The 20,509-nt window shown below is 41.2% G+C and overlaps 1 protein-coding gene across 6 annotated transcripts in view; it reads left to right on the top strand.

Annotated features, from left to right (window-relative positions):
• NPEPPS (aminopeptidase puromycin sensitive) overlaps nucleotides 1–20,509 on the top strand; it is a 106,286-nt gene that overhangs the window by 13,247 nt on the left and 72,530 nt on the right. For all 6 annotated transcript variants that reach the window (XM_078374269.1, XM_035301381.3, XM_035301378.3 and 3 more), the window contains one exon: nucleotides 7,986–8,070. In XM_078374269.1, coding sequence (XP_078230395.1) covers nucleotides 8,013–8,070 — 58 coding nt within the window. In that variant the 5' untranslated portion in view covers nucleotides 7,986–8,012. The remainder of the gene's footprint in view (nucleotides 1–7,985; nucleotides 8,071–20,509) is intronic.

Genomic DNA, 20,509 nt, shown 5'->3' with positions numbered 1-20,509 from the left:
AACAAAGCAAGAATATGCTAACATTCTGTCCTTGAATAATATCAAATAAATGGGCCGGGCATGGTGGCTCACGCCTGTGGTCCCAGCACTTTGGGAGACTGAGGCGGGTGGATCGCGAGGTCAGGAGATCGAGACCATCCTGGTCAACGTGGTGGAACCTTGTCTCTACTGAAAATGCAGAAAGTTAGCTGGGCATGGTGGCGCATGCCTGTGGTCCCAGCTGCTCAGGAGGCTGAGGCAGGAGAATTGCCTGAACCCAGGAGGCAGAGGTTGCAGTGAGTCAAGATCGCGCCATTGCACTCCAGCCTGGGTAACAAGAGCGAAACTCCATCTTAAAAAAAAAAAAAAAATCAAGTAGAAAAATTGAAAATGAGCTTGTTATCAGTACATTTTTATATGCCAATCTTGTTTCACTTCTGTTTTAAACCTGGAAACTGAAGATTTTAAGGCTGAAATTTCTTTGAATTATTACCTGTTTTTTCAATAGTGGAATGCACAGCTAATTTTACTAACATGAAGGAGTCAATAGTGGGGAATCAGGTACTATATCATCAGGTCAGCTCTACTCTTGGGAAGAGCAGCATCAAAAAGAATAGTGTTATACTGTGTTGTAGTCAGCACATACCCTTATGTCCAGGCAGGTATTTTAAATTACCTTCTTGGGGTAGTACACATATGCTGATATCCAGAGTGCCGTATAATATAATACACAGTTCTTAAACTTCATATCATTCTGATCAGAAACTTTATAAACTTAGGTGAATGCTGTTAGATGATGAGATTTAATTTAATCTATGTGTGTATGTGTATGTCTTAACATCTATTAAGTGATGATTACATATGAGGCACTAAGTGCTAAAACATACACTTTCATAGATTATCCCATTGTTGGTCAACTTTTTTTTTTTTTTTTTGACATGAAGTCTCACTCTGTCACAGAGCTCAGGTTGGAGTGCAGTGGTGTGATCTCGGCTCACTGCAACCTCTGCCTCCTGGGTCCAAATGATTCTCCTGCTTCAGCCTCCTGAGTAGCTGGGACTACAGGAGCCCACCACCATGCCCAGCTAATCTTTTTGTATTTTTAGTAGAGACGGGGTTTCACCATGTTAGACAGGATGGTCTCAGTCTCCTGACCTTGTGATCGGCCCACCTTGGCCTCCCAAAGTGCAGGGATTACAGGCGTGAGCCACCATGCCTGGCTTGTTGGTCAACTTTTTCTTCTATTTTTTAATTTTTTATTTTATTTTATTTTGAAAGACAGGGTTTCACCATGTTGGTCAGGCTGGTCTTGAACTCCTGACCTCAGGTGATCCGCCCGCCTTGGCCTCCAAAGTGCTTGTATTACAGGCGTGAGCCACCGTGCCCAGCCTTGTTGGTCAACTTTTTAAATCAGTACATCTCTAATATGAGCAATATAGTGAACAATTTTTAAAATTTGAATGTTCTATTTTATTTATTATAATTTTTTATTGTTTTGAGACACCAGGCTAGAGTGCAGTGGCATCATCTCAGCTTACTCAACCTCCGCCTCCTGGTTTCAGGTGATTCCTCTGCCTCAGCCTCCTGGGTAGCTGGGACTACAGCTGTGCATCACTACGCCCTGGTAATTTTTCTGTATTTTTTTTTTTTAGCAGAGATGGGGTTTCACCATGTTGGCCAGGCTGGTCTTGAACTCCTGACCTTGTGAGCCACCCGCCTCGGCCTCTCAGAGTGCTAGGATTATAGGCGGGAGCCACTGCACCCGGCCTGGAGTTCTTTTTTTTTTTTTTTTTTGAGACGGAGTCTCCCTCTGTAGCTAGGCTGGAGTGTAGTGGTGCGATCTTGGCTCACTGCAACCTCCCACTCCCTAGTTCAAACGATTCTCCTGCCTCAGCCTCCCAAGTAGCATGGCATACACCACCACGCCTGGCTAATTTTTGTATTTTTAGTAGAGACAGGGTTTTACCATGTTGGCCAGGATGGTCTCAATTTCCTAACCTCACTCCCAAAGTGCTGGGATTCCAGGTGTGAGCCACCGTGCCCGGCTTGGAGTTCTGTTTTTTGTTTTTTAAGGTGGGGTTTCACCACAATGGCTAGGCTGCTTTTGAACTCCTGGCCTCAGGTGATCCACTCACCTTGGCCTCCCAAAGTGCTGGGATTACAGGCGTGAGCTACCACGTCTGGCGTTGGAGTTCTATTTTTAAGATGAGTACCTTTGTTCCTTTGGTTCCTCCCTTTCACCCTTCCAGAGACGGTAGTATCCTGAAAAAAAATTATTAGCAATTCAAGAAACAGCTAAATTCATTAGTATAAATAGGTGAGTTTCCCTCAAACACAGGAGGAGTTGGAAGGTACTTGTAATTGGATGTTGTGCATGGTGCCTTTTCCAAAATGCAAACATACTTTCTCTCAAATGGTTGCAGTAGTAATGTGCTGTGTGATTTGGCATGTATAATGTTGTACAGGTATCTTGACATTGGTGGATTAACTGCTCAGCTACTCTGAAATTCATTGTAGATGTTGACAGATAAAGTTGTGGTTGCCTAGATGAGGATTAAGACCAGTAACTAAACCACAGTTTTTATTTTACTGGCATAAACTTCAAACTCAGAAAGGTTTTTATTTGTTTTACTTGTTAAAGTATACCCCAGTAAGTGCATCTTTTCTTTGTGTTTCTGAATTTTTTTTTTTAAGACGGAGTCTTGCTCTTGTTGCCCAGGCTGGAGTGCAATGGTGTGATTTCCGCTCACCGCAACCTGTGCCTCCCGGGTTCAAGTCATTCTCCTGCCTCAATCTGCTGAGTAGCTCAGATTACAGGTGCCCACCACCATGCCCAGCTTTTTGTATTTTTAGTAGAGATGGGGTTTCACCATGTTGACCAGGATGGTCTTGATCTCTTGACCTCGTGATCCACCCGCCTCAGTCTCCCAAAGTGCTGGGATTACAGGCTTGAGCCACCGCGCCCGGCATGTTTCTGAATTTTTAAGTCAACTTCTGAATGGGCAGATAATTCTTTGGTTTTTTTTGTTCAACCGTGGTGCTATCAATGGTCAGTTGGACACAAAGGTTTTAGTGCTGTTTAGGTATGTTTTGGTGAAATAAACAGTGTGAAGGAATATTGCCCCTTAAAAGATAAGCCATTCATTAACTGACATTTTTGTTTTGAAACATGAAGATTTGTGAGAAGAATTTTTTTGTAAATGAGCCAGAGTAGTTTTACTTTGTATGTTAGAGATTTTTAACAGCTCATTTTAGAACTTGTAACATAGTATCTCTAATTAGGTCAGGTAATTTAGTTTCCAGCTAATCTTTTTTTTTTTTCATTTCTAGAGACCAGGTTTCACCATCTTGGCCAGGATGATTTTGATCTCTTGATTTTGTGATCCACCCTCCTTGGCCTTTCAAAGTGCTGGGATTACAGGTGTGAGCCACTGCGCCCAGCCTCTAATCATATTTAAATATGTATTCGTTATTAATAAAATGGTTACTCATATATAGGTTTTCCTACAGATACCATATTACTCTGATGTTCTTACCTAGTTTTGTGGTATGTCCAGTTGTCTAAAAGGATTGTTAACCTGCACATATATTTTTTTTGTTCTATACAGTGTTTCTGAAAACTTTAATTAGTCCCTATTAATAAAAAATTGAGAGATTACATATGAAATCTGAAATTGTAGCTTTTTAAAAAAAAAATTGGAAGATCTGTCAGCACTAAACCTGTCAGTCAATGTAGCAATAACTTGTTGACTCCAAGAAATGGCTACCATCTCCTCGTTTTAGGGTGTTGTGCATAGCTTTCACATGGCTTGCTGCACTTACCTGCCTGGGGAAGCATTTGTTTGTGATTTAGAGCATCTGTATTTCTGTTATTTTAGATTTAGAACATTCAAATGTCTATAAATGAATTTGAAGTTTTGTTTAAAACAAAATAAGTGCATATAAGCAAGGTTATGACCAAACTGAAAAACGCACAAGGGTTTTATTTTTTTATTTTATTTTGAAATGGAGTTTGGCTCTTGTTGCCCAGGCTGGAGTGCAATGGCGTGATCTTGGCTCACCGCAACCTCTGCCTCCTGGGTTCAGGTAATTCTCCTGCCTCAGCCTCCCGAGTAGCTGGGATTACAGGCACGCGCCACCATGCCCAGCTAATTTTTTGTATTTTTAGTAGAGATGGGGTTTCACCATGTTGACCAGGATGGTCTCAATCTCTTGACCTCGTGATCCACCCACCTTGGCCTCCCAAAGTGCTGGGATTACAGGCGTGAGCCACCGCGCCCAGCCGAAGAGTTTTAAACAAGCAATTCACAGTGGAAAAGCTTAATGATGGCGCATATATATGTATATATATATATGAAGATGCATAGTAACCAATGTTATTAGTAATCAGGGAAATTCTAACCAGTCCAATAGAATATTTAAAAAAAAAATTTTTTTTAAATTTTGAGATAGTTTTGCTCTTGTCACCCAGGCTGGAGTGCAATGGCGTGATCTTGGCTCACTGCAACCTCCACTGCTGGGGTTCAAGTGATTCTTCTGCCTCAGCCTCCCAAGTAGCTGGGATTAGAGGCATGCGCCACCATGCCTCCATGCCTGGCCAATTTTGTAATTTTTTTTTTTTAGTAGAGATAGGGTTTCACCATGTTGGTCAGGCTGATGTTGAACTCCTGACCCCAAGTGATCCACCCGCCTCACCCCCCCAAAGTGCTGGAATTACAGGCATGACCCACCCACCGTGCCTGGCCAAGACTGTCATTTAATACCCATTAGATTGTCAAACATTTAAAAATTTTTAGGAAGATGTTGAAAGTGGGATTTCTTTATTGTTTGTTCATGGGAATGTCAATCGAAACCACTCTAGAGGATAATTTGGCAGTTCTTGGTAAAGTTAAAGATATATGTCCAACAATCCAGAAAGTCCACTATTAGCTTTCTTTCCCTGGAAAAATTCTCTCATGTGTGCACAGAAGAACATGGACTAAGCTGCTTGTGTGTTTGTTTATGTATTTTTTAAATTTAGAGCCAAGGTCTTGATCTGTCACCCAGCCTAGAGTGCAGTGGCATGATCATAGCTCACTGTAGCTTCAAATTTCTGGGCTCAGGTGATCCTCCTGAGTAGTTGGGACTACGGGCTTGCGCCACCATATCCAATGAAGATGTTTATTATAGTTCTATTTTATTTAAGCAAACAAGAACAACAAAATGTTATTTAAACAGAGCAGAAGCAACCTTACTTTCATGAAGGGAATGGATAAATAACTGTAGTTAATTCATAGAATGGTATAAATATGACTGTTACAGGTGCTAAAATTAATGAATTAGATCTGTATTAGCATTAACTTATTTCAAAAACATGATGCTAAATGAAGAAAACAACTTGCAAAAGGTTATACACGTTTCGATACCATTTATGTAAAATTTAAAAACATTGTAAATCCTTAGATAGGTAGCAAAACTACTAATACATGGGAAAGATATATATCAGCTTCAGGATGGTGATTATCTCTGGGGAATGAGGAAGAAGTGAAATGGCTTTTATTATGTATTATTTTTGATATGAGGCAATTAAGACAAAGTCTTAAAAGTTGATTTAATTTGGGTGGTGGGTCATTAGCATCTGTTACATCTGAAATGTCTCTTTGGGAAAAGAAAATTAAAATATTTTTATATTAAAAATATTTAGATTCAAGTTTAGATTTACATTTTAATCTAGATAAAAAAATTAAAGAGTTTTATGAAGTTTTATTTTGTTTTGTTTTTGAGACAGTCATCCTCTGTCACCTGGGCTGGAATGCAGTGGCACTATCTTGATTCACAGCAACCTCTGCCTCCTGGATTCAAGTGATTCTTGTGCCTCAGCCTCCCAAGTAGCTGGGAGTATAGGCGTGTACCACCATGCATGGCTAATTTTTGTATTTTGGGTAGAGATGGGGTCTCACTATGTTAGCCAGGATGGTCTTGAACTCCTGGCCTCAAGTGATCTGCCCACCTCAGCCTCCAAAAGTGCTAGGATTACAGTTGTGAGCCACCATGCTTGGGTCTAAGAGTATTTTATGAATTTTTGACATAGTTTATAGTATCAGCCTTTTTCCTCTATCCCCACAGAAGGCCTCATGGTGAGTTTGATGTGCGGGTTAAAAAATATAATTATTGCAATATGTTGCAAGAAATGTTTCCTAATTAAGATTTTTATGGCCAGGCATGGTGGCTCATGCCTATAATCCCAGCACTTTGGGAGGCCAAGGTGGGTGGATCACCTGAGGTCAGGAGTTCAAAACCAGCCTGGCTAACATGGTGAAACCTCATCTCTATCTTAAAAAAAAAAAAGATTTTTATGAAATTAAAAGTAGTTTTATATTTATTTATTTTTTGAAACAGAGTCTCACTCTGTCACCCAGGCTAGAGTGCAGTGGCGTGATTTCAGCTCACTGCAATCTCTGCCTCCTGGGTTCAAGCAATTGTCATGCCCCACCCTTGAGTAGCTGGAATTACAGGCCTATGCCACCGTGCCTGGCTAATTTTTGTATTCTTTTTTTTTTTTTTTTTGAGAGGGAGTTTCACTCTGTTGCTCAGGCTACAGTGCAGTGGTGTGATCTTGGTGCGCTGCAACCTCACTTCCTGGATTCAAGCAATTTTCCTACCTTAGCATCCTGAGTAGCTGAGACTATAGGCATGTACCACCATGCCGACTAATTTTTTTTTTTTTAATTTTTAGTAGACATGGTGTTGCACCATGTTGGCCAGGCTGATCTTGATCCACCTGCCTTGGCCTCCCAAGATGCTGGGGTTACAGGCGTGAGCCACTGCACCCAGCCTATTTTGATTTTTTGTGAGAGTCTCACTCTGTTGTTCAGGCCAGAGGTCAGTGGTATAATCATAGCTCACTGTAACCTTGCTTGAACTCCTGGGCTTAAGGGATCTTCTTTCCTCAGCCTCTCCAGTAGTTAGGACTGTTGGTATATACCATCACACCCACCTAAATTTTAAATTTTTTTGTCTCACTATGTTGTCCAAGCTGGTCTTGAATTTTTGACCTCAAGCAATCCTCCTGCCTCAGCCTCCCAAAGTGTTGAGATTACAGGCATAAGCCACTGTGCCCAGCCCTTTAATAGTTTAAAATCAAGGTTTAAGTAGAAAAAGTTTTTTTATTTGGCTCATTGGTTAGACGTTAAGTGATATGAAGTACTTAAACATTCCTTATTGTTTTTAATATAATTTGGAAAATATGAGTTGCTTTGGATTATTAAAACTTCACCGGGCTCGGTGGCTCACGCCTGTAATCCCAGCACTTTGGGAGGCCAAGGCACGTGGATCAGGAGGTCAAGAGATGAAGACCATCCCGGCCAACACGGTGAAACTAAAAATGCAAAAATGAGCTGGGTATGGTGGCACGCGCCTATGGTCCCAGCTACTCAGGAGGCTGAGGCGGAAGAATTGCTTGAACCCAGGTGGCGGAGGTTGTAGTGAGCCGAGGTTGCGTCACTGCATTCCAGCCTGGTGACAGAGTAAGCCTCCATCTCAAAAAAAAAAAAAAAAAACAAAAAACTTCATGTATTTGTACCATTGATGCATAGATTCTTAGTCTAGGTTTTAGTGAACTCTGGATTTTAAAAAATTGACTGTGATATTACTCCAAGTCTGTAATTACTATCGTTATTATTATTATTTGAGAGACACAGAGTCTTGCTCAGTTGCCCAGGATGGAGTGCAATAGCAAAATCACAGCTTATAACCTCCTGGGCTCAAGCAGTCTTCCCACTTCAACCTTCTGAGTAGCTGGAACTGTAGGCACACACCACAACACCTGGCTAATTTTTGTATTTTTTGTAGAGACGGGGTTTTGCCATGTTGCACAGGCTGGTCTCAAACTCCTGGGCTCAAGCAGGCCTCTCAGCTTGGCCTCCCAAAGTGCTGGGATTACAGGTGTGTGCCAACACACCTGGTCAAATTGTATATATTATTAATCTAGACTATTTCTGACATTGTTGGTTTTCTTTTCCCCTTAGGTAAGGCAGGCGACTAATCAGATTGTGATGAATTGTGCTGATATTGACATTATTACAGCTTCATATGCACCAGAAGGAGATGAAGGTAAGAACTGTTTTCCATTTTAATTTGCTGTCTGCATGTGTGTATGTGGGGTGTGTATGTGTGTGAGAGAGAGACATTATCAGGTTAAGACTTCACTGTTTATTACTTTAGAAATGGGTAAATTCAGCTGGGTAAGGTGGCTCACGCCTGTAATCCCAGCACTTCGGGAGGCCAAGGTGGGCAGATCCCTGAGCCCAGGAGTTTGAGACCAGCCTGGGCAACATGGCGAAAAAAAACCAAACAAACAAACCAAAAAATTAGCTAGGCATAGTGGTGTGTGCTTGTAGTCTCAGCTACTTGGGAGGCTGAGGTGGGAGGATTGAGTCCAGGTGGTTGAGGCTGTAGTGAGCCATGATCTCGCCACTCCACTCCAGCCTGTGCAACAGAGCAAGACCCTGACTCAAAAAAAGAAAAATAAAAAAGGGCAAATGTTTATGGGAAATATTGAATAGTATAACATAACTGTATTATAAAATAAAGTAAATGTAACAATTTATTTTATTTTAAAATTTATTTATTTATTTATTTTGAGACAGAGTCTTGCTCTGTCGCCCAGGCTGGAGTGCAGTGGCATAATCTCAGCTAATTGCAGTCTCCACCTCCAATTCTCCCTGCCTCAGCCTCAGCTAATTGCAGTCTCCACCTCCAATTCTCCCTGCCTCAGCCTCCCAAGCAGCTGGGATTATAGGCACCTGCCACACCATGTCCAGATGATTTTTGTTATTTTTAGTAGAGACAGGGTTTTGCCATGTTGGCCAGGCTGGTCTTGAACTCCTGACCTCTGGTGATCTGCCCACCTCCCAAAGTGCTGGGATTACAGGTGTGAGCCACCATACCCAGCCAAATGTTACAGTTTAAATTCTACTTCTAAAATTAATTTATGATACTAGGCAAATCACATTTTCATAAGTGTAAAATGAATATAATATGCATAATGAAGCTGATGAGTTATTTTTAAAAATTAAGTGCTTTGAACATGAAAGACTCATCAAGGGGGCTTAGTTTATATGTGTTTTTCTTAAAGATTTTTTTTTCTTGTATTAGAGTTTAAAACTGAGATAAGTCATACTCATAATTGGGAGAAAAACATTTGCTTTATGAGACAATATGAAGGTTAGAAGCTAGAAAATAGAGTTAGGTATAGGGGAAGAATATGTTAAAAAGAAACGTGGTATAGAATGTGGATCTCTGTTAGTGTCTATAAAATGAGAACTATTTTGGACCTTATAATTTTAGTATGAAAGTCATCCATTTTGACTGGAAATCTTATTCCCATATAAGCTGCTTTTTTTTTTTTTAATTGCATTTTAGGTTTTGGGGTACATATGAAGAACATGCAAGATAGTTGCATAGGTACACACGTGGCAGTGTGTTTTGCTGCCTTCCTCCCCTTCACCCATATCTGGTATTTCTCCCCATGCTCTCTCTCCCCAACTCCCCCCTGCCGCTATCCCTCCCCTATTACCCCCAATAGACCCCAGTGTGTAGTGCTCCCCTCCCTGTGTCCATGTGTTCTCATTGTTCATCACCGCCTATGAGTGAGAACATGCGGTATTTCATTTTCTGTTCTTGTGACAGTTTGCTGAGAATGATGTTCTCCAGGTTCATCCATGTCCCTACAAAGGACACGAACTCATTGTTTTTGATTGCTGCATAATATTCCATGGTGTATATGTGCCACATTTTCCCAGTCCAGTCTATCATCGATGGGCATTTGGGTTGGTTCTAGGTCTTTGCTATTGTAAACAGTGCTGCAATGAACATTCGTGTCCATGTGTTTTTTTTTTTAAGTTAGGGTTTCACCATATTGGTCAGGCTGTCTCGAACTCCTGACCTCAGGTGATCTGCCCACCTCAGCCTCCCAAAGTGCTGGGATTACAGGCATGAGCCACCGTGCCTGGCTATAAGCTGCTTTTTAAAAAGATACCAAGTTTGGCATAAACTTGTACAAGTATATCAGTGTTGGAGCTAAATTGCTTTTTACTTTTTTTTTTTTTTTTTTGAGACAGTCTCGCTCTGTCACCCAGGCTGGGGTGCAGTGGCCTGATCTCAACTACCACAACCTTTGTCTCCTGGTCTCAAGCCATCCTCCCACCTCAGCCTTGTAGGCAGCTGATACTACAAGCATGCACCATCATGCCTGGCTAATATTTGTATTTGTATTTTTTGTAGATATGTGGTCTTACTGTGTTGCCCAGGGTGGTCTTAAGTTCCTGGGCTCAAGGGATCTGACCTTTTAAGCCTCCCAACTTGCTGGGATTACAGGCATGAGCCACCACACCTGGTCACTTTTTTACTTTTGATTTCACCTTGACATTCTTTATCAAAATGGTTTATTGGTTACTTGGAGACTTCTTTGATATAAAATAATTTACAAATTTGATCTTTTAACTTTTATATTTTGATTTCCTTTCTCCTTTACGTTATACTGAAAAGAAACAAGTCTCATTTTAAAGCCTCGTAACGTTTATGAAATTTTCTTTCTTTTTTTTTTTTTTGAGACGGAGTTTCACTCTTGTTACCCAGGCTGGAGTGCAATGGCACGATCTCAGCTCACCGCAACCTCCGCCTTCTGGGTTCAAGCAATTCTCCTGCCTGAGCCTCCTGAGTAGCTGGGACTACAGGCGCGCACTACCATGCCCAGCTAATTTTTGTATTTTTAGTACAGATGGGGTTTCACCATGTTGACCAGGATGGTCTCGATCTCTTAACCTCGTGATCCACCTGCCTCGGCCTCCCAAAGTGCTGGGATTATAGGCCTGAACCACCAGGCCTGGCCTACATTTATGAATTTTTCTTAAACTATCTTGTCCATAGAAAGTCAAAGTAGTAGCAGTTGAACATACTGTTCCCAAGATGTACTTAAGTTCAATTGATTGTAAATTAGATTAGACTGCTGCAAGAACAAATTCTTTAAATGGACTTGAGTGATTGTCAGCTTTAAAAAAATTGTCTGGTAAATGAAAGAGTGATTATTTAATTTCTTTAACTGTGGGGAAAAATAGAAGTACTTTAGCCAAGTATATCAAAGCAACAAGGCTTTCTTTGTTGCAGGTAGAGAATGTTTAAATTTGATGTATGGTTTTCAAGTGGTATATAGATAGGTAGATCTAGTAAAATAAATGTGTACCTTCCAGCTGGCATGGTTTCAGCTCAAGTTTGTTTTTTATTTTCCTATACTAAAAATGTCAGGAAAGAATTCAGATGACTGAAAAGTTCTGAATATGCATAACTGAATGGTGCTAAGCTCATAATGATCTATATCTCATGGAAGTCCAGTTGGTGTTCTTACTAAGAGAGTTAGGAGAGAAATGAAAACTTAATGGAAAATAAGATTTGGAGAGAGATTCAGATAAAACAATTTTTTTTTAGATTCATGAGATATTTTCCAGGCTGGATGTGGTGGCTCATGCCTGTAATCCCAGCACTTTGGGAGTCTGAGGCGGGTGGATCACAAGGTCAGGAGTTCAAGACCAGCCTGGTCAAGATAGTGAACCCCATCACTACTAAAAATGCAAAAATTAGCTGGGCATGTTGGCAGGTGCCTGTAATCCCGCTACTCAGGTGGCAGAGGCAGAGAGAACTGCTTGAACCTGGGAGGCGGAGGCTGCAGTGAGCTGAGATTGTGCCACTGCACTCCGACCTGGGTGACAGAGTGAGACTCCTTCTCAAACAAAAAAAAAATTTTTTTTCAATTTGCTTCAAATGATAAAAATTTTAAAATTTCCAGCTACTCAGGAGGCTGAGGCAGGAGAATTGCTTGAACCTGGGAGGCAGAGGTTGTAGTGAGCCGAGATTGTACCACTGCACTCCAGCCTGGGTGACAGAGCAGGACTCCTCTCAAAAAAAAGAAAAAAAAGAAGTTTGGATTGAGAACAGGGATAGATTTGGCCTTACACACACAGGCACACACACACACACACACACACACACCCCCCCCTTAATTTTGTCCTTGGATATGGTAGCATTTCATTATTTTTACCTTATGTGAGGTTATGTTTCTTTAGAAACTGGGTGTTACGAATTTGACTGCTCTTTCCAGGGCACTAATAAATGAGTCAATAGGAGAGAGATCATTTTTAAACCCAGCTAATCTCATCTAGTGCCTGTCAGTACTTACGATTGCCTCTGCAAGAGTGATTTAGGTATCTGTAGCCACTAAATCTTGGCACTTTAAAAGTAAAATAAAAAAATTATTATTTTTTAAGATGGAGTCTCACTCTGTTGCCCAGGCTGGAGTGCAATGGCATGGTCTCAGCTCACTGCAACCTCCATCTCCTGGGTTCAAGTGATTCTCCTGCCTCAGTCTTCCAAGTACCTGGGATTATAGGCATGTGCCACCATGCCTGGCTAGTTTTATATTTTTAGTAGAGATGGGGTTTCATCATGTTGGCCAGGCTGTTTTGGAACTCCTGACCTGTGATCCACCCGCTCAGCCTCCCAAAGTGCTGGGATTACAAGTGTGCAGGTGTGAGCCACAGTGCCCGGCACAGAAAATTACTTTTAAGGCATGAAATTGTTGCTTCTTTGTGTAAGTTTTTAGTTGATGAAAAAGGCCATTTTTTGTGATATGTGCAGTCATCCTGAAAGACCTATGGGCATTTGTTTCTCCTTTTTGTTTTTGTTTTTGAGAGGAAGTCTCACTCTGTAGCCCAGGTTGGAGTTCAGTGGCATAATCTTGACTCACTGCAACCTCCACCTTCTGGGTCCCGGTTCAACCAGTTCTCCTGCCTCAGCCTCCCGAGTAGCTGGGATCACAGGCATGCACCACCATGCTCAGCTAATTTTTGTAATGTTAGTAGAGATGGGGTTTCACCATATTGGCCAGGCTGATCTCGAACTCCTGACCTCAGGTGATCCACCCGCCTTGGCCTCCCAAAGTGCTGGGATTACAGGCATGAGCCACCGCACTTGGCCAAATTCCTAATTAACATTTTGAGACCATCTAGTCACTGAATAATTTTGGGACTTTTTCTAGAAATAGTAGAACTTGCTTTTTTGTTTGTTTTTAAGAACTTGTTTTAAAATAATCCATAATAGGCTTCAGATTAACTCTGTTTGAATATTAATTATGTACCCTCTTCTCTTTGCGAAAAATGAAAGTGATCATTTCAAGTAGAAATTAAAGGTTTGTTTCTCATCCCTTCTGTTTAGATATAGTAACAGCTATACCAGATACAAGCAAATTTTCTAGTAGTTTAGATTGTTGGAACTGTGCTCAACTACACATCAAGAGACTATTTAGCTTTATTACAGAAGTTAGCATCAGTTTATCGTTATAAGACAAGACATTTTTTACAGACTTTTCTATTTCTCAGTGGAACTTTACTCTGAAGATCTACTCTTCCCTTTAAGTACTGGTTCCAAAACCTACATTATATTGTGGCTGCTTTATAAACATTTAACATTTTGGTTGCTTGAAGTCTTGTTGATGTGTATACATGAATAATTGGGCTAGAAGCTTTGATTATTGTGAAACTTCAAGTAAATATTGTGTGAAAAAAGACCCCTTCTGTCTCACAAATTCTGCCGCTCATATCACTGTCTGAACAGTAATTCCCTTATCTTATATGTAATAAACTCCTTTACCTTATATATAATAATAAATTAAGTTTATTATTTGTTTGAACTCTTCACCCCACTAAATATCAAGGTTCTTTTTGCCTAAGAAGTGGTAATTTGTGTCATTCAAGGAGTTTTTATTTAAATACTCATTATCATTATTATTATTATTTTCTTTTTTCATTTTTTAATTTATTTTCATTATTATTATTTGACACAGAGTCTTACTCTATCATCCAGGCTGGAGTGCAGTGGTGCAGTCTCGGCTTACTGCAAGCTCCACTACCCAGGTTGAAGCCATTCTCATGCCTCAGCCTCCCAAGTAGCTGAGATTACAGGTGTGTGCCACCAAACCTAGCTAACTTTTGTATCTCAAACTCCTGACATCAGGTGATCTGGCCACCTTGGCCTCCCAAAGTGCTGGGATTACAGGCTTGAACCACTTCACTCAACCATAAATACTCCTGTTTAAGTGATAGTTTGATAAGTGTGAATGCAAGTCTGAAATAGGTTTCTTTGCTTACAAGAAACTATAACTAATTGCAGAGACAATAGTGACAAAACGGAATATTTTTTAAACAGAAAGAATTTATATAATGTTAACATTAAGACAAATGTCTTTTTTTTTTTTTGAGACAGAATTTTGTTCTTGTTTCCCAGGCTGGAGTGCAGTGGCACGATCTTGGCTTACTGCAACCTCCGCCTCCTGGGTTCCTGCCTCAGCCTCCTGAGCAGCTGGGATTACAAGTATGTGCCACCACGCCTGGCTGATTTTGAATTTTTAGTAGAGACGGGGTTTCTCCATGTTGGTCAGTCTGGTTTTGAATACCAGACCTTAGGTGATCCGCCCACCTCGGCCACCCAAAGTGCTAGGATTACAGGTATGAGCCACCACGCCTGGCTAAGACAAAAATCTTAAGTTTCTAATTTCTGATTTTGTTTGTTTCGATTTCTTTCTTTCTTTTCTTTTTGGAGACTCTATCATCCACGCTGGAATGCAGTGGCACAATCATGGCTTACTGTAGCCTCCTAGGCTCAAGTGACTCTCCCACCACAGTCTCCTGAAGAGCTAGGATGGCAGGCATGTACCATCACACCTGGCTAATTTTTTAATTTTTGTAGAGATGGGGTTTCACCATATTCCCCAAGCTGGTCTCAAACTCCAAAACTCAAGCAATCCTTGTACCTCAGCCTCCCAAAGTGCTGGGATTACAGATGTGAGCCACTGTGCCTGGCCCTTGTTTGGATTTCTACACTTACTGGTGAAGTATATTCTGGTTTCTAAGCAAGAAAGATCTGTTCTCAAATAAACAACCCTTAAGTATTTTTAGTTCAAACTGGAGTCAAATAAAGAAATCTTAGTGATAGAGGGAGCAAGTGATAGTTACCAGCCCCTTTATTTCATTTTAGTGCAAATCAGAAAGAACATGAAGTTTGCAGTGTATTTGCATTCTTCACTTTTACATTTGTGGATTTTGAATAATTATTGAGGGGCTGTTTGATAAATAACCTGTGTAGGTTTCCATATGGCTATATACAAATATAAAGTATATGAGTGTAGAGTAGTTTTAAATTTTGTCTTAGTTATATTTGTTTTTAAAACATTATTTAAATGCCCTTAAGGTGATATAGATTGCTTTAGTGACTGTTTTAGGAAGTTAGTTGGCTTGTTGCTGATAATAGAAGGAATATTTTATCTTCTTTTTAACCTTCGGTTCAGGTTAAGTGCCCAACCAAGTGAAACATTTTTCATAATATAATGTTTAATAGTGATAATTATAAAAATAATGATGAGTTTAGTGTTGATACCAGGTACTAAATGCATTACATGTTCATATAGAGAGCAACTCTGGGCACAGAGAGGTTTTTCAATTTACTTTAGGTAATAAAGCTAATAAATGTTATAGCCGGGATTCAAACCCAGGTGGTTTGGATCTAGGGTCCATGTACTTACCACTCTATTGCCTATCATTAATGTAACCATACCATATTCCATATTGCAATTATTTGTGTCATTCTGTACTGCTTTTCATTGGAATCTTTAGATGATTGAGGGCTAGGAGTCATGATTCATTCTTTTTCATTTGTGGTTTTCCATGGTATCTGACATATAGTGGGATTTAATATACATTGAATGAAATGAAGAAAATCTAGATAAATGGACTAAGTCTGTTACACAATAGTTTCTCCTTATCTGTGCGGGATGTGTTGTAAGATCCCCAATGGTATGCCTGAAACCACAAATAACACAAAAACTTATATACACTATGTTTTTTCCTATACATACATACTATGATAAAATTTAATTTATACATTGGGAATAGTAAGAAATTAACAACAATAGCTAATAAAAAATAGCACCATTATAACAATATACTGTAATAAAAGTTACATGAATGTTGTGTGCATGTGTCTCTTTTTTTTTTTGAGATGTTGCTCTGTAGGCTGGAGTGCAGTGGTACGATCTTGGCTCACTGCAACCTCTGCCTCCTGGGTTCAAACAGTTCTCTTGCCTCAGCCTCCTGAGTAACTAGGATTACAGGCATGTGCCACCATGCCTGGCTAATTGTGTGTGTGTGTGTGTGTGTGTGTGTGTGTGTGTGTGTGTGTTGGAGTCTGTTGCTCAGGCTGGAGTGCAATGGCGTGATCTTGGCTCACTGCAACCTCCGCCTCCTGGGTGCAAGCAATTCTTCTGCCTCAGCCTCCCAAGTAGCTGGGACTATACGTGCTTACCACCAAGCCCACCTAATTTTTGTATTTTTAGTAAAGATGGGGTTTCGCCATGTTGGCCAGGCTAGTCTGGAACTCCTGACTTCATGATCCGCCTGCCTTGGCCTTCCTAGGTGCTGGGATTACAGGCGTGAGCCACTGTATTCAGCCTTTTTTTTTGTATTTTTAGTAGAGATGGGGTTTCATCATGTTGGCCAGGCTGGTCTCCAACTGTTGACTCAACTGATCTACCTGCCTTGGCCTCCCAATTACAGTATCTTTTTTTTTTTTTTTTTTTTTAAGATAGCATTTCATTCATGTCACCCAGGCTGGAGTGCAATGGTGTGATCTCGGCTCACTGCAACCTCTGCCTCCAGGGTTCAAGCGATTCTCCTGCCCCAGCCTCCAGAGTAGCTGGGACTGCAGGCATGCATCACCACACCTGGTTAATTTTTGTATTTTTAGTAGAGATGTTTTCACCATGTTGGCTAAGATGTTCTCAATCTCCTGACCTTGTGATCTGCCCACCTTGGCTTCCCAAAGTATTAAGATTACAGGCGTGAGCCACGGCACTTGGCCAATATCTTCTTTTTTAAAAAATTTATTTATTTATTTTTAGAGGCAAGATCTCAGTCTGTTGCACAGGTTGGAGTGCAGTGGTGCCATCATATCTCACTGCAGCCTCACACTGTTGGGCTCAAGTGATCCTCCTGCTTCAATCTCCTAGGTAGCTAGGACTATAGGTGTGCACCAATACGCCCAGCTAATTTAAAAAATTCTTTTATGAGTCTGGTCTGGCTTTATTGCTGAAGTTGGTTTTGAACTCCTGGCCTCAAGCAGTCCTCCCACCTCAGCCTCCCAAAGTGCTAGGATTACAGACATGAGCCACTGTGCCCAGCCTCTCTCTCTCTCTCTCTTTTTTTCTTTGTCTTTTTATTTTTTTCCTATTTGTGGGAACAGGGTCCCACTATATTGCCCAGGCAAGTCTTGAACTCCTGGGCTCAAGCTGTCTTCCCACCTCTGCCTCCCTAAGAGCTGGAGGGTACAGGCGTGAGCCACAGCACCCGGCCAGCCTCTCTTACAGTATCTTATGTACTGTACTCACCCTTCTTCTTTTTTTTTTTTTGAGATGGAGTCTTGCTCTGTCACCCAGGCTGGAATGTGGAGTGCAGCGGCGCCATCTCGGCTCACTGCAACCTCCGCCTCCTTAGTAGCTGGGATTATAGGCACCATCATGCCTGGCTAATTTTTTATTTTAGTAAACAGGATTTCAGCATGTTGGTCAGCCTGGTCTCGAACTCTTGACCTTGTGGTCCATCTGCCTTAGCCTCCCAAAGTGCTGGGATTACAGGCATGAGACACCGTGCCCAGCCTTTTTTGTTTGTTTGTTTGAGACAGACCCTTGCTCTGTAGCCCAGGCTGGAGTACAGTGGTGCGATTTTGGCTCACTGCAACCTCTGCCTCCTAGGTCCTGGTTCAAGCAATTCTCCTGCCTCAGCCTCCTGAGTAGCTGTGATTACAGGCATGTGCCACTGTGCCAGCTAATTTTTGTATTTTTAGTAGAGACAGGGTTTCACCATGTTAGGGTTTCACCATGTTAGACAGGCTGGTCTTGAACTCCTGACCTTGTAATCTGCCCACCTGGACCTCCCAAAGTGCTGGGATTACAGATATGAGCCTTCGTACTTCTTCTTTGAAGGCCCCTTCTTCTTCTTTGACATTTCCAAACTGCCAGCATCACTACTCTTGTGCTTTGGACCATTATTAAGTACAATAAAGGTTACTTGAACACAAGCCTTATGATACATTGATAGTCTGATAACTGAGATTGGCTGGTAGGTGACTAAGGGGCTGGTAGCATATATGGCATACATAGATAGGCCGGACAAAGGGACGATTCATTTTCTGGGCAGGGTGGAATGAGAGGGCACAAGATTTCATCATACTACTAAGAACAGCACAGTTTAAAACTTATAAATTGTTTGTTTCTGGAATTTTCCATTTAATATTTTCAGACTGTGTTTGACTCTAAGTAATTGAAACTGTGGAAAGTGAAACCGTGGATAAGGGGGGACTTGTCAGGTCTGCATTTTGTGCATCTTTGTGTGCTCTATCTTATTAACTTTATGGGTAACAAAATTATTTTGTATTTGTGATTATTTTGTCACTAGCTTTAACTTGTATTTTACTTCCCTTTGAAGAATACCGTCAAGATATTTACTAATTGTAAAGATTCTTTACAGCGTTTTAAATATTAAGAAAATGGAGAGCATAAAAATTGCTGTAAATTATGTAATTTTACATTAAATGGAGAGGAAACACTGATTGCATAATATTGGTAACATTGTAGTATATACTGTTCTTAAGTGCTAAACTGGAAGAGTTAATTGTTCTCCAATGCTTCCTTACTTTTTTTCAAGGCGTTAGTGGAAATTGATGTATTCCTGGTACATGAGGAAAAGGAGTCTCATAACTGGAGGGTACCAGAGGTCTCTCATTGCGCTAGGCCCTACCAGGCTGATCCAGGGGCCAAGGAATCATTATCTTGAGAAACCTGTAATCCATGTTTGAGTCTGTCACTCAACACAGTTAGGGAACTCCGCTATAGAGTTTATAATTAATAGAATTATAAGGGAACAGGAACTTAGGTAGTAGTCACTGGTCATTTTATTTACTTGCGTCTTCTGTTTTAGTCTTTTTCTTTTTTTTTTTTTGAGAAGGAGTATTGCTCTGTCACCCAGACTGGAGTGCAGTGGTGCAATCTCAGCTTGTTGCAACTTCCACCTCCTGGGTTCAAGCGATTCTTCTGCCTCAGCCTCCCTAGTAGCTGGGACTACAGGTGCGCGCCACCATGCCTGGCTAATTTTTGTATTTTTGGTAGAGATGGGATTTCACTGTGTTGCCAGGCTGGTCTTGAACTCCTGACCTCATGATCCACCTGCCTTGCCTCCAGAAGTGCTGGAATTACAGGCATAAGCTACTGTATCCAGCCTGTTTTACTTTTTTCTTGATACCAAGATCTTTCTCAGTTTTCTTGCTTTTTTTTTTCAAAGAACTAACCATTGCTTTGTAGACCTAGTTGACTGTTCTTTCCTTGTTTCCTTCTATTTCCTTTGGGTTTACTTTGCAAGTTGTTTGTTTATTTGTTTTTGAGACAGAGTTTTGCTTTTGTTGCCCAGTCTGGAGTGCAGTGGCACGATCTCAGCTCACAACAACCTCAATCACAATCTGCCTCCTCACAACCTCTGCTTCCCAGGTTCAAGTGATTCTCCTGCCTCAGACTCCCGAGTAGCTGGGATTACAGTCATTCACCATCATGTCCAACTAATTTTGTATTTTTAGTAGAGATGGGGTTTCTCCATGTTGGTCAGACTGGTCTTGAACTCCCAACCTCAGGTGATTTGCCAGGATGTGCTGGGATTATAGGCGTGAGCCACCACGTCTGGCAAGTTTTTTTTGGGAAACGGAGTCTTGCTCTGTTGCCCATGCTGGAGTGCAGTGGTGCAATCTTGGCTCACTTCTGCCTTCTGGTTTCAAGTGATTCTCCTGCCTCAGCCTCCCAAATAGCTAGGATCACTGGCATGTGCCACGAGGCCCAGCTGTTTTTTATATTTTTAGTAGAGATGGGGTTTTACCATATTGGACAGGTTGGTCTCAAGCTCCTGACGTCAAGTAATCTGCTCGCCTTGGCCTTGAAAATTGCTGGGATTATAGGCATCAGCCACTGTAACCGTACCTGGTTTACGTTAAAGATTTAAAAAAACTTGTTGGCCGGGCTCAGTGGCTCACGGCCAAGGGAGGCTGAGATGGTCGGATTGCCTGAGCTCAGGAGTTCAAGATCAGCTTGGGCAACACGGTGAAACCCCATCTCTGCTAAAACACAAAACATTAGCCAGGCATGGTGGCATGTGCCTGTAGTCCCAGCTACCTGGGAGGTTGAGGCAGGAGAATTGCAAGAACGCAGGAGGCGGAGTTTGCAGTGAGCTGAGATGGTGCCACTGCTCTAGCCTGGGTGACAGAGCGAGAATTGGTCTCAAAAAAAAAAACTTATTTAGACTGATCCCAGTGTAGTGCTGTTTACAACTCATTGATCATAGAGAGTTGCAGATTTTTTTTATTCCTTCTCCACTCCCACTGCTTCATTGATTACCCTTTTCTCCTCTTGCTC

The sequence above is a fragment of the Callithrix jacchus genome, chromosome 5 (assembly GCF_049354715.1).
Source record: "Callithrix jacchus isolate 240 chromosome 5, calJac240_pri, whole genome shotgun sequence".
Lineage (NCBI taxonomy): Eukaryota > Metazoa > Chordata > Mammalia > Primates > Cebidae > Callithrix > Callithrix jacchus.
Note: the sequence above shows the minus strand (reverse complement) of the source record. Positions and strands in the feature narration are given on the sequence as shown.